The 18585-nt window shown below is 38.3% G+C and overlaps 1 protein-coding gene across 3 annotated transcripts in view; it reads right to left on the bottom strand.

Annotated features, from left to right (window-relative positions):
* Positions 1-18585, bottom strand: part of akap9 (A kinase (PRKA) anchor protein 9) — a 283026-nt gene that overhangs the window by 95384 nt on the left and 169057 nt on the right. For all 3 annotated transcript variants that reach the window (XM_078538478.1, XM_078538479.1, XM_078538480.1), the window contains exons 25-27: positions 12813-13025; positions 8492-8527; positions 7397-7629 (exon numbers count right to left, since the gene is read on the bottom strand). In XM_078538478.1, the coding sequence (XP_078394604.1) occupies positions 7397-7629; positions 8492-8527; positions 12813-13025 (482 nt within the window). The remainder of the gene's footprint in view (positions 1-7396; positions 7630-8491; positions 8528-12812; positions 13026-18585) is intronic.

Below are 18585 nucleotides of genomic sequence, written 5' to 3'. Positions count from 1 at the left end.
TCCAGCTCTACTTGTCCCACCCCCCCTTAAACCAGCTTATATTTCACCTCTCTTCTATTTTTACTTAGTTCTGTTCAAGGGACATTCGGACTCAAAACGTTAACTGTGTTCCTCTCCGCAGATGCTGCCAGACCTGCTGAGTTTTTCCAGGTATTTTTGTTTTTGTAATCTTTCTGTGATGTTCAATTGGTTTGAAAAATGTCAAGATGATCCATTTTTAATAGTCTTCCTCAATCTTTAAATGAGATTAGTGCTCTATAAACAAACGAATAGGGCATATCTGAATGAAAGAAATTATGAGAGAATTATTTAAGATAATTTCTGTGAAAGCTTCATAGCCAGGTGATCTTCTCCAACCAACAATGCACATGATCTTATTCTGAGTTTTCTCAGTCTTTTGATTAGAATAAAGTACTGAGTAGATTGACCCAGTCTGGTAACACAAATAAACAGACAATCTCAGGTGGTAGAAAAACCTTAAGGAGATTTCTGTCCAAAAGATTAACTACAGGAATGATGAAGAACATAGCAAAAGCAAATAGTGTAAATTTTTTCTTCATTCAGCTCCTATATACAAATGTATTCCAAGATGATTCAAGGCCAGGCTCTGCTGTGAAACATTAACACGGTCTGTGTACGATCATATGCAGACGCGCATTCCCCCAATGCAAAGAGGGCCCACCTTACTGGGGATACCGAGAGACTGCCCCATTGTATTGTATTTACTGGGGATACTGAGTTTGGGCCTGTCTTGTCATTGCATCTATCGAGGCCCCGTGGTGGTCAGCGTGCAATGACCATCCTATGTTAACAATGACAAAATGACCGAGAAATACAGAACCTAATTGAGCATAAGTGCAAAGCTTTCAGGGACTGGAAACTTCACAACACATCAAGAGAAAAGCAGCAGTCCTACAGACCTCTGAAGGCAACAGCACAGCATAAAACCTGTGTCATAAAGAACAAATGGTGGGTAGAAAGAGCATGAGATATTCAACAACTCGTACACCAACGACAGGCGTGGTTCCTTCAGCACTGTCAAGACTATCCCATCAGGGCTCACCCTGCTAAGAGCCAAGCATGGAGGGGAGGTCATCAACGCCCTTGATTCCATTCCTCAATACCCCTTCCGGCTCAGTCTCTGGCTCTTGGTCTAGAGCAAGTCGAAAAAGCTGTTCGACAGCTGAAAAACAGCAAAGTCTCTGGAGCAGATGGAATCCCGGCCAAAATTCTGAAAGATGGCAGAGATGCACTCCTGCCACGACCTGACTTGCTTCTCACCTCATATCCATCATTTGGGAAAAGGAGCAAATGCCGGGGGGATATAAGGGGTGCTGTGATTGTGGCCAAATTCAAGTAAGGAGACAAGTCCGATTGCAGTAAGTAGAGGAGGTTCCCTGCTGTCTGCCACAGGGAGGATCATTGCAAGGATCCTTCTCAATTGCATCCTCCTAGTGGCCGCAGAGTTCCTTCCAGAGTCGAAGTGTGGTTTTCATCCATCGAAAGGCAACATAGACATGATCTTCACTGTGTAGCAAATCCAAGAAAACAGGGAACAGCACCAACCCCTGTACACGGCCTTTATCGACCTCATGACTTATCAACCATGAAAGCTTATGGAGTATCCTCCTCAAATTTGGCTGCCCTCAGAAATTTGTCGCCATCCTCCCCTTACTCCACTATGATATGCAAACTGTGATTACCACAGACCCTATCTCAGTGAAGGCAGGGGTCAAGCAAGGCTCTGTCATCACACCAACCCTCTTCTCCATCTTCCTTGCTGTAATACTGCAGCTCATCTCCAGCAAATTATCCACAGACATGGAGATAAATTACAGAACAGACATACAGTTACTGCAATCGGAAACTGTTCAGCCTAGGTAGTCTTCAATCTAAAACCAAAAATCATTCTACCGTCAGTCACTGAGCTCCAGTATGCAAATGACGCTGGATGCGTGCTCATTCAGAAACATTTCCTTTGACTAAACACCTGGAAAACCAAGGTCCTCCTCCAACCAGCTCTCATAGCTTCCAACTGTTGGTTAAGATTGACAGCAAGGTCCTGGAAAAAGTGGACTGTTTTCCATATCTTGGGAGCCTCCTCTCGACAAAGACAGATGTAGTAGATGTCAAGATTCATCATGGCCTCCAATATGCCAGCTCAGCATTCAGCCGACTGAGTGAGAGAGTGTCTGAGAACCAGGGTCTCAAACTCGAGACTAAGGTCACGACTTATTGGGCAGTAGGGATCCCTGCATTCCTATATAACCCGGAATATTGGGCAACCTGCAGCAGGTACCTCAAAGCACTACAGAAGTACCACCAGTGGTGCCTTCGCAAGATTCTTCAAATGCAGTAGCAAAAAAAAAAAATCAGTCCAACAGCAGCATACTCTACAAAGTTAACATGCTGAGTATCAAAGTGCTAATCACTCAGAATCAGTTCAGCTGGGCTGGACATGTACTTCTAAGCCTGACATGAAACTCCTGGAGCAATTGTTCTACTCAGAACTCAGTCATGGCAGGAGACTCTCAGGAAGGCAATGGAAGTGCTTTAGTGAAGTCCTCAAGCATCTCTGAAGAAGTCTAACATCCCACCGACTTGCAGGAGTCCCTGGTTTGTGACCAGCCAAAATGCAGAAGGTTCATTCAGGAAGGCACCAAACACAGAGAGACTTCATCAGGAACACGCAGAGGTGAAGTCAAGGCCTCGAAGACAGTGCAGAAACATTCCAACAACCCATCCGACCGACCCTCAAAGCATCACCTGCTCCACATGTGTCAAAGTCAGCAGTTCGCACAGTGGACTTATCAGCCACCTCAGAACCTACTGAACCAGAGTGGAAGCAAGTCATCCTCAGTTCCAAAGCACTGCCTAAGATGACAAATGTATACACCAAAGTGACCCAATAATTGTGCTGTTCACACAACTTCCATTGAGACATCTGATGGGTAGGGAACAGCCAATGAAGCAAGACCTCTACAAAATTTGAGTGTGCAGTCCCAGAGTTTATAATAACGAAAGTTTGAGCCATTAGAACAGCAACGTCAGCTGACTTCTATAATGGGGATTTGTGCTGATGAGGCAGAAGGTGGCAAGTAAATTAATTGAGGAACAAAAGTGAAGTGTTCAATTATTATTCACACTTTAGTTATTATAATGGATTAAAGGGCTAACTTAAAAAACTAAGAATAAATAAACAAGAGATAAAACTCAAAATCTAATGGCTTTAAGCATATAATAAAAAAAAAACTGACATAACCAAGATAAATAAATGGGCTAGCTAAACAATAAAAGCAATGTAACTAAGATAATTCAAATTAAATCCACCCACTAACTAATACTAATTAATAAAGATGAATCAGCTCTGGAAATAAATAAATTACCACAACACAATAAATAAATAAAAAATATAGAAGATAGTGACTGTAGAATGTAGGAAATTGCAGTCACTGAGATTGACTCAGTTTATCACACCTAAGGGAAAGGTCAATGTTTTGAGCCTTTCTAACTCCGTGACGGTGAGCTGGAATGTGAATTAGAGACACTCAACACATAAGGGTTGAGTAATAGTTGGAGATTTTATTGCATAAGTGTCATACCGTACAGAAAGATAAAGGTACGGGAAAAGGGTATTTGCTCCTGAGGATAGCAGGAACCTAAAAAGGAGGAACTCCAGAAACTGGTCCTATCCAACAGGCACAACGTACTTACTACCTGTGTGGATAAAGGTGGCAGCTGCAGGGTGGATGACCGTAATGTTAATTGAAGTACCATAAAACAGAATGCAATCAAGAGGAGCAGCAGAATAGAATGCCTGTCTTTACAGGCAATAGATCCAATGTTCCCTTTAAAGTATTTTTTTGGCACATGGTCTATTCATTTCAATGCATGGTACCTTTAACTTTAAAACAGCACCCACAGATGGTATCTTAAAGAGACCAACTCAGGAGTGGCCTCTGCAGTACCTTCTGGGATGCTCTGAATGCAGTTTACAGAGGACACTAGATAGACTGTATCCTCTGCACAAATAACCATGCACCAAGGAGGGTTAAGTGACTGCTAAGGAACTTGGAAAAGGAGCAGAAATCACCAGTTGTACTGATCAATATTGGAACAAATAGGAAGAAAGTTCTGCTAAGACACTGCCAGTGGTGATCTTTGTATTAGTAACTGAGCCATGTGCTAATTTGCATAGGCACAAACAGATTAGGAAAATAAATGTGCGGTTGAAAGAATACTGTGGGAAGGAGGGGTTCTATGTGATGCTAGAAATGGGACTGAAAAAAGCTCCACCACCTGGACAGGTTGCATCTGATTAAGGCTGGGACCAATGTCCTAGTGGAAAGGATAAAGGGGTCAAAAGTGAGTACCTTAAACCAGTAAGGGAGAGTCCAGATGGAAATAACAGCATTCTAAAGATAAGAAAAAGGCATAAAAGCAGAGTGCAAAGAAAAAATAATAAAGGTAGCACACTGCTACAATGGAAACCCATACAACGACCACCTTAGCTGTACAGACCAATGTCAACAGGCCCTTCCAGAGTGTGGCATCAGTTCTGCACTCTTTTCTTGCACAGTGCTGAAGTGCAGTCAAAGGAAGTGGCCACGGCTTCATGCGGCGTGGAATCTGCTGCTCTCTCTCAGGATGACAGCATGCTTACTTCCCTACAGGTGCATTGCATCTTAAATGCCCTTAGTGGACGGCTGCTCACATTCATGGGAGCATGGGAATAAAAAAAATGAGCACACAAGAGACACTAAGGGTTTGTACAATGTTGAATTGTAATTATTGTTGTTAATTATTACGTTTTGCAACATTAGTTTAACAAATTTATTGTTTGTTCCAGATTTGGTGTTGATGTTTATATTTATTGTGAAGTGTAGGGTAAGATGCATCAGGCTGGACTGAAAGAGGGCAATTACAATGTTGAATTGTAATTATTGTTGTTAATTATTACGTTTTGCAACATTAGTTTAACAAATTTATTGTTTGTTCCAGATTTGGTGTTGATGTTTATATTTATTGTGAAGTGTAGGGTAAGATGCATCAGGCTGGACTGAAAGAGGGCAATTGGATAATTATAAGAACAGAGGTAATTAGAATTATAGGATTATAAATGTGTTTTGATGGTTCAGGTGAAGTGTTCTTTAATGAGTTACTGTAAGAGCTCTGACAGCTAGTGGCACTGGTAGTCAAGGCCATTGCTGCCATCCCTCTTTCTCCTACCCCTTCTTCTGGTGCATGTTGAGGGAGTAGAATCTCTTTCAATTCAGAAGGATGACAACAGAGAGCACGCAAGGCAATATACTGCTGCCTTCTGCACCCTGAGGAAGCCTACAATGCAAGCAAAGTTGATTGGAGAGAACAAAGGAAGAGAGGCCTGGACCTTCCTGGCATTCTCCAATTACAATGTGACAGATTATGTACAAGCTTGTAAGAAACAGTGAGCTGCTATGTATAGGAATTTGTTCAAAGGAAATCTTCTAAATATTGAATAGATGAGGATTAGTATGTTTTTTCCATCATATTTCTTTTCATGTTAAGAACCAAGACCACCGATACAAATAGGCATTTAACAAGTCTGCTATTTTCTGTCTTTAAATTACAAATGAGCTCATCCTTAAAAGGTCCACATTACTCTTATCCACCCCCTTTTTCTTTCTAGACTTGTAGAAACCTTCAGTTTTGCCCTATAAAAGTCCCCTCTTTTGGTTTATAACATCTCATTTCTCTTTTGACCAACACTGGTGAAAGGCCACAAGGCAAGGGATTACACTATGAATGGTAGGACCCTGGAAAGTATCGAGGATCAGAGGGACCTTGTTGTGCATATCCACAGATCCTTGAAGAAAGCAAGACAGGTAGATATGGTGGTTATGAAGGCATATGGCATAATTGCCTTTATTAGCCGAGGCATAGAATACAAGAGCAGGGAGGTTATGCTGGAACTGTATAAAACTCTGGTCAGGCCACAACTGGAGTACTGTGTGCAGTTCTGGTCACCACATTATAGGAAGGATGTGATTGCACTGGAGAGGTTGCAGAGGAGATTTACCAAGATGTTGCCTCAGCTGGAGGGTCTGAGCTATGATGAAAGACTGGATGGGCTGGAGTTGTATTCCTTGGAGCAGCGAAGGTTGAGAGGGGACCTGATAGAGGTGTATAAGATTATGAGGGGCATTGATAGGGTGGAGAGGAAGGCACTTTTTCTGTTAGTAGAGGGGTCAATAACCAGGGGCCATAGATTCAAGGTAAGAGGTAGAAAGCTAAGAGGAGAGTTGAGGAGAAATTCTTTCACCCAGAGGGTGGTGGGAGTCTGGAACTCACTGCCTGAAAGGGTGGCTGAGTCAGGAACTCTTGTCACATTTAAGAAGTATTTAGATATTCAATTGTGTTGCCATAGCCTCGGGGCTATGGGCCAAGTGCTGGAAAATGGGATTAGTATAGTCAGATCTTTGTTGACTGGCACAGACATGATGGGCCGAATGGCCTCCTCTTGTGCTGTAAACGTCTATGAATCTACACTGTTCAACCACACAAGTATAGCTCTTGCTTTTTAGGGTACATTTCAATCTTGCATTCTAATAAATACTTTTTTGAACACCTCCCACTGTTCACCTGAAGTTTAAACAGTTAACCATAGTAGACTGGGCAGAACTGTTAATTTCTGCTTCATCACTCCAAAGTATACCTTAAATAAATTTAAAACATAAACTCGTGACTCACCTTTTTCCCTCTCAAACATAATAACAAATTCAATGATGTCCTGGTCACTTTTAGGAGTTCCTTTACAGTCAGATTGTTGACTAGTTCAGGTTCAATGCTCATTACTAAATCCAAAGCGCTTTCTTCTCTTGTTTGTTTAAGAACATATTCTTGCACAAACTATTTTGAATATACTCAAGAAATTTGCTGTCTTTGGGACTCGAACTGTCTTCTACAGAAGCCAAGACCATAGACAAGTTTATGCACTGACCAAAGTAGAGAACACATTCTGGCCCAAAGCTAAAGAAATACTTTACCACCAATTTTCTCCTCTTAAACAGAGACTCATGATGGTGTATGATCCCAGAGGAGTCAGCAGCCCTCTGAGCACATTGCCCAAGTTGGTATTTTTATGCTTCAGTGCAGACAGCGTCAGCAGGATAGTCACTTATGAGGGGCATCACAACTGGCCCAAATCTGGTCATTAGCAATATTCACACTTCTCAACAGAGTAACTGGATAATGAGCAGTGAAAACTTTAGCCAATTTTCCCCTTTAAAATCAAGGCCCTAAGTCTTTCAGATGCATGTTTCCTGAAAGAGAATACTCTAGGCAAGGAAATTTATCTCATGAAGCTCACTGTAAAAAGCTATGGAATTCTAACCACAAAAATCAACAATATACATACATCCAAAAATTTTCTGTTTTTCTCCATTTGTTTTTCCAAGGCTACAATCTGCTGCTGCAAGTCCAGAATCTCAGCATTCTTTTCCTGTTCCATCTCTATCACCGTGTTCACCTGCTCCTCTAATTCACTTTCTAGCATTTTCACCTGTTTGGTGAGGTCATTTTGTTCTTTCTCTGCTTGGCGCTGCACTTCCTGTTTTTCCTTCATGAGCTTTTCTGTCTCCTCCAGTAATTCTGCACATAAAATAAAAATCTATCAATCGTTGTGTTCGTAATAGGAAGATAAACCGTTTAACCAATCCCAAGATACTTGTTGTGCAAGATGTCTCCAAAAGACTTGCCAAAGCTCCCCATCACCTACCTCTGTATCAAAAATGAAGAACCACAACCATGAGAAGCATTTTATGCAATCAAGTTGTTAGAAGAGTGCAGAAAATTTTAAAGGCAGAATTCATGTTAGTTATGCTCCACAGCTAGTATGAATCCAATGGCAACCATCATCTTTTTAAAAAAATCTTATTGGAGGTTAAACCAAATTATCTTCAATAGGCTTTTGCCCTTAACATTTTATGAACCCTAAAAAACAAAGAGTGGCACTGAGCCATTATTTTCTCCCCACTTTGTACAATAGAAATATTTCAGGTGTTATGTTTTATTATATCGCTGAATTATAAATTTTAACAGAAAAATCCCTCTACGTTGAAGAGTGCTAAAAAGCTTGTTTTTCCAACATGAAATTAATGGAGAGAGCATTATATGGATTCTATTTTTAAATAGTTATATTTAATCTCAGAAACTATGTTAGAAGATATGGTTTATCTTTACTAAATGTCTCAATTGCTTTTTTTTTTAAAAAGATGATTTACTTTTCTCTTGCATCAATTAATTAACAGGGCATCATGCTTATCTTAACTTGTTAAGGGTATGCTTCAGCAAATCTAAAATTATAATAATGATGTATTAATTGATTTGAAAGTTAGATTAATAATTAGAGAGCCAAAAAAGCAAACATCCAGCCCAAAAGAAATCAGTACAACTCAATTTTCCAAATGTACAGTATCTGATTGCAGCTTGGCCATGCAATATACAAACACACCTGCTTCTGGTGCTGCATCTGCAGCTTCAACTAGGCCTAGGAGAACAAAAAAGCACAGTAATTCAGATGCCATCTATAAAGCTTTCAACTTAGAAAATGGTGAGTTTACAGAAGAAAGTATAGCAAAGAATTTTGTAAAATTATTAGTTTACAGTTATATTATACATGCAACATAAAAATGCGACTATAAAAAGTTGAACTTGATACATATTTAAAAGAAACAGTAAGGTTTGCCTCAAATTAATGTGCTCTTAAAATGAAGAGACTAAATATAGTAAATACATTCACATAGAAAATACCACTTTACCAGCAATTATAAAAAATCCAATTCCATATAAATAAAGCATATTTCAAAATATGTAGTTGTTCATAGAGAATTTTGTCCCCACAATAGATATGAATTATATTAGTCTTCAATATTAATTTCTTAAGCTTTACTTCTGATTGAAACTCATGAAAGGCTAACACAAAGATTTAGCAGTGCCAAATAACAGTGACACACACAGCACTGTAAACCTGGAAGCTGTGGTGGGCCAACCAACGGTACACCCGAAGGTTTGCTGTTTCTAATGGAAAGTATGGAACCAGCTTGAAATTAGGCTAACTGTCCAATAATTACAAATTATTTGCGCTTTAAAATTTTGGACCTGGTGTTTCCAGGTTTAAGGGCCCTCCTCTCAATAAGTAAATACTTACTGAGGAGGCCAACAGCAGCAACGATCTTTTAATTTTAAAATGGGTTGATTTTTAAAGAACATTAACCTGGTTTTTTAAATGTTTTAAGATTTATCTTACCTTTTCATTGTTTTAATGTTAAACAAGATTTATTTCACATTCTCCTTGTTTTAATGTAAATCCCTTTTTAGAGGAACCAGATAAATCTTGTTAAAAGGTCAACACGAAACCTTTTAAAGTCTGATAAATCTTGTTCAAAGTAAAATCTGAATTTTAACATGATTTATCAGACCTTTTAAATGTTTCAATTCATATCACTTTTTAAAATGAATTATCTAACTTCCTCAAAATATGAATGAAAATAATTCTGATCAAAACTTTTACACTTCTTAATTTTATAAAACGAATAAAATGAGAAACCCGTTTTATATAATTTTTGTGGTGCAGTGACTGGAAACTACGCTCACAAATACTTGCAATTTTTGCCCATGCTACACAGCATAGATGGGACTCGCTGCAGTGAACACCAGGAGAAAATCCTCAAGCCATGGCAACTGAAATTCTTGCCACGAGGATCATGGCTTGGATTGATTCAATGCCAGCAGTGAGCACCATCGCTGTGCTAATGACCACAAAATCCAACTCAAAGTGTTTCATGGCTTTCATGAAATCTTTATACAAGAGATTTATTTTCATATTCAAAGTTAAAACAAATAAATACAAATTAATGCTAATATACCCCTTTTTATGTGCAGTTTTTAAAAAATCTCAAGATCATAAGATAAATACAGATGAAGTCTGTAGGGCCTATTTTACTTTATTTGTCAAGAGGAAACTAGAGTCCCTTCTATGTATTCACATCATCCAACAATATTTACATTAAAGCTTCTCTATAAATGCAAGTGTTTATGCTCATTTTGCCATCTTCCTCAAGGTTGAAGGCCTCAGGTTTCTCCAATCTTTCCTCAAAATTCAATTCAGAACTCAGAAAACAGTTCAGAGAAGGTTCACTGAGCTGATTCCTGGAATGAAGGGGTTGTCTTATGAAGAAAGGTTGAGCAGGTTGGGCCTATACTCATTATTTAGAATTTATTTAAAACATATGAGATCCTGAGGAGGCTTGACAGGGTTGATGTTGGGACGATGTTACCTCTCATGGGGAGGTCTGGAACTAGGGGGCACAGTTTAAAAATAAGGGGTCTCCTATTTAAGGCTAAGATGAGGAGGGATTTCTCCTCTCAGAAGGTCATTATTCTTTGCTTCCCTAGAGGGCAGGGGACTGGGTCGTTGAATATATTCAAAACTAAGTTAGAAAGATTATTGATCTACAAGTGAATTAAAACTAATGGGGTTTGGCGGTGGCGGAGGAGGGGGTGGCGGCAGCCATGCAGGAAAGTGGGGTTAAGGCCAAAATCAGTTTCAGCATGACTTTCTCTGATTTCTTTTCCATATAAATACATTTTAACCTTTTGTATTGGTTTTGGTCCAACATGATTGTTAACAATAGAGCATTCTACCTAATCGTTCCCTCTACTCAACATCACTCTCCTAACAAGATTTATTGGTGTTAAATTATGCATATTGTAAAGAACATATCTTTTTATTTCTGTTGGACTATAGGTTAAAAGTTCAATAGCTACAGTTTGAAACATATGTCTACTGGAACAGTGTGAGGGATATATACAATGTTGCTGTCCTGGAACAGTGTGCTATGAAAGCCAGGATGGTGCCAAGGAGAAGTCCGGTCTAATGGGGAACTGCCTGGCAACAACATTTTTAATTGGCTCCTGACCAGGGTTTTGTGTGAGAGCAGTGCAGCAGAAAAAAAGCTCCTAGTTTGAAAAGAGAAAAGCCCTAAAACCACTTTCTCCTGTGAGTGTAAGATTCCAGTAATTCTACAATAATACCTAGCTTTTTTTTTTCTTTTTCATAATATCTCTATAACCTGCTCTCTCTCTGAAAAATCCCTGTCAAGAGGAAAAGGGGAAAATCACCATTATAGACACTGAAAAGCAAGTGTGCAACAGTGAACTAAAGACTGAAATTGTTGGGAAGGCCACCATGTGTCATCAACAAAGAACTGAAAGGAATTTGGAAGACATCGATCAAAATCAACCCATCGAATCCTGTACTCCGGAATTGGTGCTATTGAACTGTTTTATCCCACTCTTAAAATCCATGTTTTTGTGTGTCTTGTATGTGTGTGTATAGAGATTTTAGGAGGGGTAGAATTTAGGTTATAGAGTTAGAAATTAGCAGTTCATATTTCTTTCTTTTGCCACTGGTTAAAGACAATTTTTTCAATAAACAGGTATTTACTTATTAAGTTTACAAACCTGGTGCGCGTATTCTGCTAACCTAAGTTAAACAATTAAGTGGTTTGATCAAACTTATCACATTTGTCGCGGCTCGGGGAGCAGTGGGGCTTCATACTGCAGTGTACTATCCCCAGTGAGTCGTGACAATATATATAACATTTATGCATGTTATAAGCAAGTTTTGTTTTATAGAAAAGATTATTAATATTCACAATTTTTTGAAAGGGCTTTGGTCAGCATTTTATGAGACCAGTCAGATTGCCTAGGATCATTAATCAGGATGAATGAAAAAGGAATGTCAACATATGAACTAAAATAGTGAAAGGGAAAATATTTGCTCCCCAGATATTCCTCATTTAATAGAAGAAAACAATGGTCTAATTTTCTTCTGTGGGCTAGTTAAACCATTAAGATCTGCAATACAACTGGATATTTGGAATGGATATGCTTTATACTGATTTTGGGAATCGTAAGCTCTACAAACGCGCCTAAAGGAACTCATTCCAACGAATATCTGGTTGTGTGAAGACCTCTGTTTGGACTCTCATAATCTTGTAGGAATCTCAGCTCCCCAACAGCAGTTTTGGGAACCAACTAAAGTGGAGTCTTGAAATGGAACACTAATAAGCAATCATGCTAAACCATCTTTACTGAAATGTGTTCAAAGTCTAGAAAAAAGACAAAACTTTTCACTGAATGATGTTCCAGTACTATTACAACATGTTACCGAGAACTGGACTCAAGCAGTCAAAAACCTTGCAATTCCAGATTCAACAGACTTATCCCAAATGTCAATGAGTTTCTTATATCACAGGACAAATCTCCAAGCATGTGAGCCAGGTACCTCTCGTATCATGCTTCAAGGAAAGGCACTGAGTAGCAGCAAAAGATAAAAGGCTCACTGGTAAATAAAATAACATACATCCATAAGGCTTCTGCTTTCTGGAGAAAAAGATGGAAGGGATATTTGTTTAAAGGAAATAAATCAGTGCATATGACAAGTTCATGAGATACAGGAAACCATAAGCCTCTGTGCTCAGCTGGGAGAAGGGGAACAGCTGACATCTACAAGGGGCAATTCTAAAAATATACACAAGAGACAAATAATGAACTGATGGTTCAAAATAAAGGAATAGATATGACTTGCACAATTTTCTCCCACTGGCAACTTGAGCTTATTCTGCCAGTTTAAAAAAAGAGTAAACAAAAAAGTGGAAATAATTGCTTCCTAATTTTCTAAAGAGTTTGATAATCTGAATCCAGTGTTCCTGCCCCAGAGCCAGAATATTTATAAGCAATCCAAATCACTTAAATTAGACAATACGTACGGAGCTCCACAGTTCCTGCATTTTCTTTCATTGCAACCTGTTGTCTAGTGATTAATTCCCTCTCTTGATGAAGTTGTTGTCGCTCTTCTTCTAGCTCATGCAGACGGCTACTTGTATGCTGGAGTTCCTGTGCAATCTGATGCTGGATCTCAGTTTTCTCACGAATCTGCCTTTCTAAGCTGGCTTTCTCTTCCGTGTAACCATCAATAATACCTGAATAAGAGATTTTAAAAATCAGAATGAAGCATTCCTACATATAAGGGATAACAAAGCAACAAAACACACCAGAGGGAGTAAAATAAAATACTTTCAGATGCTCAAATCATGTCAAAATAACCCATTAATACTGCGGAGACTGAATTAAGCATTAGATTAAATACTTTAATTGCTGGAATATGATTTTAGATCCTTAGATGCCACATGTGGGATAAAAGTCTCCTTTGTCTGCTAGCAGTTAGCAATTCTATATGAAATAAGTCTGAACAATCTCAATTCAGGTCCCATTGGCTAAGGGATCAAGAACAAAATTGCTCCACAACTGATACTAAATCACTAATTTCATTCATGACAACATATGGCAAAAAAAAGTTTATAATCTTTCTAAAAGCAACTATGACTTCACAAGTATAAGAAAGGATACAAATGTCAGTGCAAACTAAACTGCACCAGAAAAAACTATAGCACCGTTCACATGATGTTCCACAGTAGTTTGTAGCCAAAAGCAAAATACTACTGGTGACGGAAATCTGAAACAAAAACAGAAACTGCTGGAAAAACTTAGCAGTTCAGGGCAGCATCTGTGGAGAGAAAAACAGAGTTAACTTTTCATAACAATGACCTTAAAAGTCATCAACCTGAAACGTTAACTCTCCTAACTCTCCTTCACTCTCCACAGATGCTGCAGGACCTCTGAGTATTTCCAGCATTTTCTGTTTTTACTTCATAGTTAATATGTGCACAGTAAGATCCCACAAATAACAAACAAAATAATACTTTTGTCATGTTACTTGGGGCAGAAATATTGACACGAACATCAAGAGAATTCGCTGCTGTACTTGCATTGGTTGCTTAAATGTTATTTTAAATGAAAGATTTTTCAACAGTGCTGAGCAGCTTAATTTTTAGGCATGCTCCAAAACTTAAGATTTAAATAGTCAATTATGTGATCGGATACACAATCTGTATATTTCAATATAATTCCCTCAACTGACAAGTGGAAAAAATCACTATAACTTGGTGCAAGTATTTAATTTATCAAAAGGAAAGTATACCCTAATTATCCATAACCTTTAACTGCCCTTTTGACTTTTCATAGTGATGTGCATTTATAGGGAGAGAAGAGAAAGAAGGGAGGACAGAGCTACAATGAGGTAAACAGAGGAGAGAAAATGCTGATATTTAATCATTCAAGACAATTAATACATTACAAACATCAGTTAAGCATTTTTAAATTGGATGTGATGTGTGCTAATTTAGAAATTGGTTCCAAGTATGATGAAATTAATTTCAAAACTGAGTACGTCAAGCTTGGTGAGGGTCTAAAGATTAATTTCTAATTTTTCTGAGGTGATACTTTACTGCTTACACATGCAAATTGATGTTTCTGAGAAGGAAGTTCTTCTCTGAGGGTTGTTATCTATGGAATTTTCTACCCCAGAGAGCAGTGAAAGCTTGGTCATTGAACATAGTCAAGACTGAGTTAGACAGATTCTTGATCTACAAAGGATTCAAAGCATATTGGGAGTCAGGGTCCCTTTGTCCTTTTGTCTATGACATCTTTTGGTTATTTCCACCTATCACTGGCCCTCTATCCAGCTCTACTTGTCCCACCCCCCCCTTTAAACCAGCTTATATTTCACCTCTTTTCTATTTTTCCTTAGTTCTGTTGAAGAGTCATACGGATTCGAAACATTAACTGTGTTCCTCTCCGCAGATGCTGTCAGACCTGCTGAGTTTTTCCAGGCATTTTTATTTTTGTTTTGGGAGTCAGGGGCCCATTCATCGAGCCTGCTCCGCCATTCGATAAGATCATGACTGATCTGCTTGTGATCTTAATGCCTGTCCTCCCAGTCCCAATAACCTTTGACTCCCTTGTCAATCAAGAATCTGCCTAACTCGGTCTTGAATATATTCAATGACCAAGCCTTCACTGCTCTCTGGGGTAGAGAATTCCATAGGTTAACAACCCTCAGAAGAAATTTCTCCTTATCTCCATTTCCCCACTCCTGCTCCTAATTCTTATGTTCTTAAATAAAGTGAAAATGTGAATTCAGTTATCTCCATCCATAAAAATGAAATGTGAGCATTTGATATACTGTTTATTATATATTTAAGTACATAACTTTAGAATAAAAATCAGTAAATGTTAATTAATAAAATGAGAACAGAGCTGGTTAGTGGGTTTTTAAAAAAAATTCACTCTTGGGATGCGGGTGTCCCTGGCAAGGCCAACATTTATTCCCTATCCCTAAATGCCCTTGAGAAGGTGGTGGTGAGCTGCCTTCTTGAACTGCTGCTGTTCATATGGTGTAGATACACTCAATGCTTTCTTTCTGTAGTGGTTTGATACAACTGAGTGACTTAACTGCCTTCTGAAATGGCCTGGCAAGAGTCAATCTTATTGTTGAGAGTCTGGATTGCTCGGATCACTGTGTACTTCAATAACATTATTTAGTATGCTCATAATTGTAAATTATCAAATTATTATAGAAGAACATTAGTAAGTCTGCACAAAGTTTACAATTTAGAAAACAATACAATAGTTGCTATTTATACAATTTAGCATTATCCTAAGAAACCTATTTTCAAATTCTCCCCCTTGTAATTTTAAATACCCTGATTACTTTGTGACACTAGCATTTTCATTTTGGTTTTGCAAAAGTAGTCCTAAAACAAGAAGTAAAATACTGTAAATATTAGAAATCTGAAATAAAAATAAAGCGCTGAAAATACTCAGCAGGTCTGGCAGTATCTGCAGAGAGAGACTTAGACTCGAAGCATTAACCGTTTCTCTCTCCATAGATGCTGCGATGCCTGAGTATTTCCAGCACTTACTGTTTTTATTTAAAATAATAAGTATCTTATTTAGAAAAAACAGTCTACTAAGAATTCTAGCCAAATAGATGGAATATTTTTAAAAATGTATTATATTTATTAATAATTTACATTTATTTTTTAATGAAGTGAAAGTCACCATAGTTCCAGAGAGCCATAGGCTGCTCTCTCGTTAGAGAGAGAGACGACTGGTGGTGAGTTTAACCTGAGGGTCACCATCCCTCAGGCGAGGCTGAGAAGGATGACCTCAGCCAGTATGGGAATTGAACCCGCGCTATTGGCGAAACTCTGTATCACAAACCAGCTATCCAGCCAACTGAGCTAACCGACCCTTAAATCAATGCAACTGCAGTGACACTTGGGGTAACATCTTCTAAGTGATTCTGGCACATGAGTCCCAAGAAAAGAGTCAAAAAGTAGAATAAAAATAATTTAATATCAAGTTTCAGAAGCAATTAAACTTCATACAATCAATATATTGCTTTGCAAAAGTTTGAAAATAAAACATTATAAACATAATCTAAGAAAGGTTTCAGTATTTGTGCCAAAACAATGCATAGCATTTTAAACAGCACTGTAACAGTTCGTGACACAAAATGACAATGAAGTCCTTTGCTAGGCAAGTCAAAAAAAATAGAACAATCTAACTGCTTGGTAGCCTGACAAAATTGAAAAGTAATCTTTACACAGAATGCTAAATTAACTTACAGTATGCTAAACCTAGGTAATATGGAACTAGCATTTTCTGATATACGCAAAAAAAAAACAAGAAACCTCTCATTAGTGCCATTTGCTTTGCAAAAAAGTGATCACAGATCTATTCTTTGAGAAAGATTTTAAACTTACTCAAAACCTAGTCACCTGAACATAGTTAAAATTGGGGACCTTTATCTTCAACTTAACCTTGCTCTTATACAGCAACTAAGGAGCACAACTTAATCGAAATTAAGTAGTGGAGCAATAAAAGTAACCATTTAAAAACAGCTTTAATCCTAAATATATGGCCAATTGAATCTATAGACCTAAGGATGGTATAGACCATTCATGAATACCCAGCCTGAACTAATCTCCAGTTTAAGTTTACCAGAACTGCTAAGAGGAGTCAGTACCCACAAGAGTGATATGATTTAGTTCTCTGAAACTTGTGGATTTTTTAGCGTGGAATGTTATTTATTATCTTCCTTTGATCTTACTGTACCAGATATTCAGACTTTCAATCTAATAAGCTGTTTGAGCACTCTGAAAATCATATGGTATGGATAGAAGATTGGTTAGCTAACAGGAAGCAGCGAGTTGGCATAAAAGGGTCCTTTTCTGGTTCAGCAGGATGTGACAAGTGGTGTGCCACAGGGACCAGTGCTGGGGCCTCAACTTTTTATAATTTACATAAATGATTTGGATGAAGGGACCGAAGGAATGGTGGCTAAATTTGTTGATGACACAAAGATAGGGAGGAAAGTAAGTTGTGAAGAGGATGTAAGGAGGCTACAAAGTGACATAGATAGATTAAGTGAGTGGGCAAGGATCTGGCAAATGGAGTATAATGCGGGCAAATGTGAAATTATTCATTTTGGCAGGAAGAATAAAAAAGTAGGAGAGAGATTGCAGAGCTCTGAGATTCAGAGGGATCTGGGTGTCCTCGTTAATGAATCACAAAAGGTTAGTATGCAGGTACAGCAGTTAATTAGGAAAGCTAATAGAACGTTATCATTTATTTAGAGGGGAATTGATTACAAAAATAGGGAGGTTACACTTCAGTTGTACAGGACATTGATGAGAACACATCTGGAGTACTGGTCTCCTTATTTAAAGATGTAAATGCTTTAGAAGCAGTTCAGCGAAGGTTTACTAGACTAATACCAGGAATGGGCGGGTTGTCTTATGAGGAAAGGCTGGACAAGTTAGGCTTGTATCCACTGGAGTTTAGAAGAGTGAGAGGTGACTTAATTGAAACTTTTAAGATCCCGAGGGGTCTTGACAGGGTGGATGTGGAGAGGATGTTTCCTCTTGTGGGAGAATATAAAACTAGGGGTCACTGCTTAAAAATAAGGGGGCGCTCATTTAAGACAGAGATGAGGAGAAATTTTTTCTTTGGAACTCCCTTCCTCAAAAGGCAGTGGAAACAGTGCCTTTGAATATTTTTAAGGCAGGGCTAGATTGATTCTTGATTAACAAGGAGGTGAAAGGTTATCAGGGGCAGGAATGTGAGGAGGTTCAGGTTACATTCAGATCAGCCATGATCTTATTGAATGGCAGAGCAGGCTAGAGAGGCCAAGTGGCCTACTCCTGTTCCTAATTCATATGTTCATATGGACTTTGATAGTTTTGTCCATCAATAATACATTCCTAAGGAACCAAAAGTCAAAATCTGTGCTGGTATGTGAAAGGGGTTGAGATAAGGGGTTTAGAAGAATTGGTCTGCAGTAAAAGCAACTGGAAATTAGGGAAAAACAATTAGTTTAGTGGAAGCTATCAAGAACTAGTTCATCACATTTTTCAAATAGCTAAACAGGCCTCAAACATGAAGTATTACAAATGGAACAGAGGAACATAATGATAAACACTCTAAGATATAATAAAACAAACATGGAAGATGGTGAGAATTTAAAGTACATTATCAGTGACCTAACAACCCAATTAATGGAATCTGTCAAATGTAATAGCTACTTGCTTTTAACATGGCATAACACCCCAAGGGACATTTAAAAAAAAATAATTA

Source organism: Cetorhinus maximus, chromosome 3 (genome assembly GCF_964194155.1).
Source record: "Cetorhinus maximus chromosome 3, sCetMax3.hap1.1, whole genome shotgun sequence".
NCBI classification, from domain to species: Eukaryota; Metazoa; Chordata; class Chondrichthyes; order Lamniformes; family Cetorhinidae; genus Cetorhinus; species Cetorhinus maximus.
Note: the sequence above shows the minus strand (reverse complement) of the source record. Positions and strands in the feature narration are given on the sequence as shown.